Raw genomic sequence first — 7,636 nt, 5'->3', positions numbered from 1 at the left:
CAGTGTATTGGAGTTTGTCGTCTATGTGAACTTCATCCGCCGGGATGATAACTGTTTCTTGTGTTGGACTCTTCTTAAGGTTCGACACATGAAACGTGTCGTGTACACTACTTAGTTCTTCTGGTAACTTCAGCTTGTAGGCAACGGTGCCAATCTTTTCCAAGATTTCAAAGGGTCCTGCATAACGGGGGTTAAGCTTTCCACGCTTACCAAATCTTGCTACGCCCTTCCAAGGCGAGACTTTCAATAAGACCTTGTCTCCGACCTCGAAATATAACGGCTTCTGTCTCTTGTCTGCGTAGCTCTTTTGTCGATCGCGGGCCGCCTTGATACGGTCTCTGATCTGAAAGATTTTATCAGTAGTCTCTTGGACTAACTCTGGACCGATGAGTTGTTTATCGCCCGCTTCCGCCCAACATAGCGGAGAGCGACACTTTCGACCGTAGAGAGCTTCGAACGACGTAGCTTGTATACTTGTATGGTAGCTGTTGTTGTAGGAAAACTCAACCAATGGTAGATGAGTATCCCAGTTGCCGCCTAAATCCATAACACACGCACGAAGCATATCTTCGAGTGTTTGGATTGTCCGCTCACTCTGGCCGTCAGTTTGTGGATGAAAGGCCGTACTCAGATTCAAATGAGATCCAAAGACCTCTTGAAAAGATTTCCAAATTCTTGAAATGAAGCGACCATCTCGGTCTGAGATGATTGAAATAGGCACTCCATGACGAGCCACTATTTCTCTGAGATAGATTTCCGCCAGTTTCTCTGTACTATCCTTCTCCCGAATCGGTAAGAAGTGTGCGGACTTTGTCAACCTATCGATGATTACCCATATCATGTCATGGCCTTTTGAGGTCCTGGGTAACTTCGTAATGAAGTCCATCGATATCTGTTCCCATTTCCAAACGGGAATCTCGGGTTGTTGTAGTAAACCCGATGGTTTCTGATACTCTGCCTTGACTTTCGCACAGGTCAAGCATTTTCCGACATAGATAGCGATATCCCTTTTAAGGTTAGGCCACCAATAGTACTCCTTCAAGTCTTGGTACATCTTATCTGATCCAGAATGGATCGAGTACTTAGACCTATGAGCTTCCTCAAAAATAACATCTCGAAGGCCTCCAAAGAGTGGAACCCAAATTCTACCCATAAGGTATAAAGTTCCATCTTCTTTTGGCACTAATTGTTTTTCCATGCCTCGAAGTGATTCTGCTTCAAGATGTTCTTCCTTAAGTGCTTCTTGTTGTGCCTCACGGATTTGTGTGGTAAGATCCGTGTGAATTGTCATCTCTAAGGCTCGAACTCTCAAAGTTCTAACCCGTTCCTTGCGGCTCAAGGCGTCTGCTACAACGTTTGCCTTGCCCGGATGGTACTTAATTTCACAATCATAGTCGTTCAACAATTCAATCCAGCGTCGCTGACGCATATTAAGTTCCTTTTGATTGAATATGTGCTGAAGACTCTTATGATCCGTGAAAATTGTACACTGAGTACCGTATAAGTAATGCCGCCATATCTTCAAAGCGAATACCACTGCGCCTAACTCGAGGTCGTGAGTGGTATAGTTCTTCTCATGAACTTTTAGCTGTCGGGATGCATACACGATAACTTTATTCCGTTGCATAAGTACGCATCCCAAACCTTGATGCGATGCATCACAGTATATTACAAAGTCATCGGTACCCTCGGGTAGTGATAAGATTGGTGCCTCGCACAACTTATCCTTGAGTAGTTGAAACGAGTCTTCTTGTTTCTCTCCCCAATCGAACTTCTTGTCTTTTTGGGTAAGGGAGGTTAGTAGTTGAGCAATTTTTGAAAAATTCTCGATAAACCTCCGATAATATACCACTAATCCCAAGAACTGTCGGACTTCAGTTGGAGTCTTGGGTGCTTCCCAGTTCTTAATTGCTTCGATCTTTGAGGGGTCTACTTGAATGCCTTTCTCGTTCACTTTATGCCCGAGAAATTGCACTTCACGAATCCAAAACTCACATTTGGAAAATTTCGCGTATAGTTTCTCCTTCTTGAGTAGTTCTAAGATGGTTCTCAAATGTCATTCATGCTCGTCTGCCGATCGTGAGTATATCAAGATGTCGTCAACGAACACTATGACGAATTTGTCAAGATACGGCTTGCACACGCGGTTCATTAAATCCATGAAGACCGCCGGTGTGTTCGTTAAACCAAAAGGCATAACGAGAAACTCGTAATGACCATAACGAGTTCGAAAGGCCGTTTTCGGTATGCTTTCTTCTTGTATTCGTAGCTGGTGATACCCCGATCGTAAGTCTATCTTGGAGTAGAAGCTCGAACCTTGCAGTTGGTCGAATAAGTCATCAATCCTCGGTAGTGGATACCGATTCTTGATGGTGAGTTTATTCAAATCTCTGTAGTCGATACACATTCTGAATGTCCTGTCGTTCTTCTTCACAAAAAGAACGCGAGAAGCTTGGTCTAATGAATCCCTTATCCAAAAACTCTTGAAGTTGTGTGGACAAATCCTGCATCTCAGAAGGTGTTAATCGATATGGAGATCTGGCTACAGGTGCTGCTCCCGGTACTAAGTCGATGTGAAACTCGACTTGTCGAATTGGTGGTAGTCCCGGCAAGTCGTCAGGAAAGACTTCAGGAAAGTCTCTTATCACAGGAATGTCTTTCAGCTGCAGCCCCTCGGCCTTCTTGTCGACAACATGCGCAAGGAATGCAATGCCACCCTTCCGTAAGCACTTATGTGCCTTCATACAATTGATAATCCGCATCGGTGTGTCACGCTTCTCTCCATGTATAACAAGTGTCTCTTCGTTTGGTAGTGGTAGGCGTATGATCTTCTCATGGCACACGACTTCGGCTCGGTTATTGGATAGCCAATCCATGCCAACCACTACGTCGAAACTACCCAACTCCACGGGTAAGAGATCGATAATGAATGTTCGTTCGCCAAGTTCCAAGGAACATCCCTTAGCTACTTCCCCGGACTCGACTAGTTTACCGTTTGCCAATTCTATTGAGTAAGGCACATCTAACTTACTTGTTTTTATGCCCAGAATATTTTTAAAGTCCATAGAAATAAAACTAAAATCGGCACCGGTATCAAATAATATGGATGCGAAATGATTGTTGATGAGGAACGTACCAGTGACCACATTAGGGTCTTGGCGCGCATCCTTTGCTCCGATCACAAATGCCCTACCCTGAGCTGGGTTTTCTTTAGGACAGTCTTTCTTGAAGTGATCCTTGCTTCCGCATCCAAAGCATCCTTGACCACGCCCATTTCCATTCCCATTCTTGTTACCATTTCCACTTCCCGATCCAGTATTATTTCCCGTTCCCCAACACGATTCAGTACGGTGGCCATTCTTGCCACACTTATCACACTTGACAACCCGACAATCGCCCAAGTGATGATATTTGCATCGCTCACACTTGGGTAAAGTACCATCGTACTTCTTAGGACTAGTGTCGTTTGTGGCTACAAACGCCTTTGCATCCTTTTGCGAGTTATTCTGTCGCATGTTGTTGTTGTTATTGTTGGGGTTATTGTTGTTGTGGTTGTTGTTACTGTTGTTGTTGTTGTTGTTATTACCACGGGTTCCCTTCTTTAAATTCGAGTACTTCCTCTCCCCACTATTGGAAGACTCGACATGTGTTTCCTTCTTCTCATCACCTTTCTTTGAGAATATATTCATCCGGACTCCGTCTTTAGTGAGGCTCACGGCTATAGTCACAGCCTAAGTAATAGTCGTGGGCTTAGCTGCAGTAACCAAACTCCGAATCTTGGGAGAAAGTCCCCAGATGTAGCGCTCGATACGCTTGTATTCAGGTGTTACAAGATAAGGAATTACGCGGGACAGGTCATGAAACCTTTGCGTATATCCAGTGATATCAGCTCCGACCATGGTAAGGTGCCAAAACTCGTTCTCCAATTTTTGGAATTCAGCACGAGAACAGTACTTATCCCTCATATGTTCCTTCAGTTCATCCCAAGTCAACGCATAAGCAGTGTTATCACCCAAAGTTTGCACTTGTAAGTTCCACCATGTAAGGGCCTCGTTGAGAAACAGGCCAGTAACGAAAGTGACATGCTGACTAGCGGAACATCTGCTCATTCTGATGGTGGAATCCATTTTCTCAGTCCATCGCACGAAAGCCACAGCACCGCCTGTGCCATCGTAGTTAACTGGCTTGCAGTCCAGAAACTGCTTGAATGTGCACCCTGAAATTGGATAAACGGATTATGAATGAGCAAACAGTGAATCGTACGAATAGATCACGAAAGGATTTGAATGAGTTGTCACAAAAGTGACTAAACAGTGCCATTAGCATTGTTTCCGTTTGAAGTACCGCCTGTTCCGCCAGTGCCGCCACTGGTTTTGACGCGCGATGCTTCGTACAGTGATATGGCTTGTGTTATCCTTTCTTCAATTAGTGCATTCAGTTCTGCCTCAGTCGTAGGCATTGGTGAGGGTGGAGGTGGATTAACTGTCTATGAACGTAAAGCTCTCCTTGGTGGCATGATTCTTCCAAAGGAGAAATAGGATAAAGATTAGATGTTAATATTTTTACTAAGTAAGAAGAGAGAAAAGAAAATATTCATAGCAATATCACCAAGAAACATATAATGCGAGTAAATAAGTTAACATAAGCAATAACATATGTCCAACCAGACCATTCAGATGCAAATAAAAGATAACACCAAGTTTTTCATATATATCAGTCAACCGGTTACATAATCGTTTGAAAGGAAACAAAATGGACTCGGGCAATATAACCCGGTCATACTAGTCTAGTACAACAAAAGAGATAACAAAATCTTCCTTCCAACTGTGTGATCCGCTGCCTGTCGGTTGTCTTCAAAACTTGGTGGAGCATCAATATGTACACAAAAATGGGTAACTACATCCCGTTACAAAAGATAACCTGCAAGTGAACGTCTATGGTGGAGGTGGGATAGGTGGTGGAATCAAAAGTACCAAACCATGAAGGTGAGTAAGCTCCTCCTCGAGTTCATGAACTCGACAGATGAGAAAGTCTATCTGTTGCTCGAGTGTCAGCACACGAGCACGTAAGTCAGGTGGAAAAGCAGGTGGTGGTGGTGGAGCCTGTGGTGGTGGTCAAGCATCATCATGCTCCTGAAGCTCATGGACTCTGCGAAAGAGTATGTCGACCTGAAGTTGTAGAGATAGCAGAAGATCGTCGGTAGTAACAGCTGGGTAATGCAATGGGTGGTATGGATCCGACCTGGGCATAACATGAAGTGGAGAGTGTGGCGTAGTAAGAGGCTCGGCAGGGACCTGTGGGACTGAGCGAAACTGCTGATAGTATAGGTCCATATCATTGGGTGGTATGTGGGCATGTCTGGATGGCCCGGCCTCATCGGTATGACTAGTATGTGGTATGATAGGTGTGGGGTGCAGGAGGCGAATGTGCTCAGGAGATGCATCTGGTGCAGGGACTGGAATAGGTGCAGGGATGACTGGCTCTGCTGGCATGACGTCATCCCCAAAGTCTGCGTTTCGCTGTAGGCCAATGGCCTGTAGTGCAGACGATGTAACGGATGTATAAGAGGAAGCATCTGAGTCGGTATCCGCATCAGAAGAAATATCGATCACCGAGACCACTGGTGATGCAATGTCTAAGATAACCACATCGTGAACTTCTCCGTCTCCCAAATCAGCATCCATGTGATCCACTGGAATCACCGGAATGACGTCGTCGTCATCGTCGAGGTCAACGATAAATGGCATAATGTCAAGAGGAGCGACGACTAAGGGTATAACCTCGACTACATGCTCACCCTATGGGTGACCTATAATAACTATATCGTTAAGTGGAGGAGGAATAGCTAACACATCATCATCGATGATGTCGCCCAGAAGTGCAAACAGTTGGAAGTCGTCCATGTCGCTGTCAGATGTAGAGTCGCTATCAGATAAGATGACCTGAACCTCCGGTATGTAATCTCGTCAGATACAATCTCCATGGGGTCTACGTCGTCGTAAACGTTGCTTCCTTCAGATGAAGACATGGTGACCTGAGAAATAAGTTGTTCGACACGTATGATTATTTGTTACTTTACATATATACACGAAATGTATTTTTCACATAACGTTCATTTTAAGTTATCCTAATTGTGTTGTGTGGATTAACTTAAAGTTGCATGTCTAACATTTAGATGACTAAGACACTAATGTCCTTGCATGATTTGTATGAGATGAATTCTTGTTGAGAATGGACCATGAAAACTGTTTATGCAAATGATAACATTTGTTTGTGTTTAAATGGTTTTCGTGAGAGATCCCTAGTGATTGTAGACTTAGACTCGAGAAAGAATCTTGTTTCACTACAATCGATGCTCTGATACCAACCTGTCACACCCGCTCATAGCGGAAGCGCGAGGTGTGATCTGTATGGTTTTCATTGCATAAATATCGATGTACATGAACAAACTATATGAATAAAACATACTCCATTGCCATTACATAATTGTTTTCAGAAGATCACAACATAAGTTTAGTGTGTCGGTTACAAACCATTAACATAAAAGTAAAGTGTTATAGTTCATACATCAAAATGAAAATAAACTACTAAGGTTTAAACCATAATATTGCCGCAAAGAAGCGGAATATAACAGTTAAACCCTCCAAAAGATGGCATGGAGTTCTGGTACTTGTTATCTTGACTGAGAATCCCGACATGGTCCATTAATTCCCTGAAATACATGTTAACTTTGGAAAACATCAACAAAAGTTGGCGAATTCATGCAGTTTAGTTGTAAAAGATGTATTTAAAATGTAAGTTGTAGTATGTAAAGTGTCAATGAAATCGTTGATCATTAATGTTTTGCAAGGACATTAATATGTGTGACGAAAAAGGAAGCAATCCAAACCTAGACGATTTTATGTCGACTCCTATCGACTGGGACACAAAAGCACTCTTCTGTATGGGTCCACGACCAAGAGTGGGGCTCGCCAATACCCATTAGATCTAACCACTTGTACCTAGGTCCAAACTGGATTAATGGTGCTTAGATGTATAACCCTAGTTCGCACATGATCTAAGGTGTTTCATTCCCTAACTTTAACATACGATTGAACATGTATTTTCCCCGATAGTTGTAAAGTTGTAAAACGTTTAAATGAATAGGGGACATGAACTCACAGTATTGCGTCTGTGAATGATAAGTGTTTGTGATCTTACGTGTGGTCGTCTTGAACAAGGTTGCGACCTACAAATGTTCTTATATTTGTTAGACACTTCGGTCTTTGTAAATGACTTGAGTACAAGTCTCGTGTCTTAAATATGTGTAAGACTTGTATGTCTTTATTTGTTCGTTGAACTGTGTATTAGATGTATGAATTGTTAAACTGTTATATATATATATATATATATATATATATATGTAATCTTGTATTTTTACTAATTGTGTCATTGGGCTTAGCCCAAGAATTTATGTTATTTGGGCTAAAAAAATGTTGGGCCTCAATAGTGTTGGGCCTCAATAGTGTTGGGCCTCAATAGTGTTGGGCCTGAGTAGTGTTGGGCCAAAATAGTGTTGGGCCCAAATGTTATTGGGCTTACTATTATTGGGCCTAATATTATTGGGCCTTGGCCCAATGTTTGGTTTTGGGCTTAG

General features: G+C 42.9%; 1 protein-coding gene across 1 annotated transcript; it reads right to left on the bottom strand.

The window, feature by feature from the left end:
* Nucleotides 1-1,584: 1,584 nt before the first annotated feature.
* On the bottom strand, nt 1,585-3,515 carry LOC110906575. The gene is made up of 2 exons (XM_022151687.1): nt 2,547-3,515; nt 1,585-1,644 (listed from the first exon to the last, which is right to left on the bottom strand). Exons 1-2 carry the CDS (start codon nt 3,513-3,515, stop codon nt 1,585-1,587), a joined length of 1,029 nt encoding a protein of 342 aa, XP_022007379.1.
* Between the last annotated feature and the right edge of the window lie 4,121 nt (nt 3,516-7,636).

The sequence above is a fragment of the Helianthus annuus genome, chromosome 14 (genome assembly GCF_002127325.2).
Source record: "Helianthus annuus cultivar XRQ/B chromosome 14, HanXRQr2.0-SUNRISE, whole genome shotgun sequence".
NCBI classification, from domain to species: Eukaryota; Viridiplantae; Streptophyta; class Magnoliopsida; order Asterales; family Asteraceae; genus Helianthus; species Helianthus annuus.
Note: the sequence above shows the minus strand (reverse complement) of the source record. Positions and strands in the feature narration are given on the sequence as shown.

What these genes read in the sequence shown, in the direction of transcription:
- LOC110906575 (XM_022151687.1), bottom strand. Translation starts at nt 3,515, where the DNA reads ATGCGACAGAATAACTCGCAAAAGGATGCAAAGGCGTTTGTAGCCACA. An exon ending in TAGTACCGGGAGCAGCACCT is followed by an intron (nt 1,645 to 2,546) that starts GTAGCCAGATCT and finishes CATCGCATCAAG; the next exon opens with GTTTGGGATGCGTACTTATG.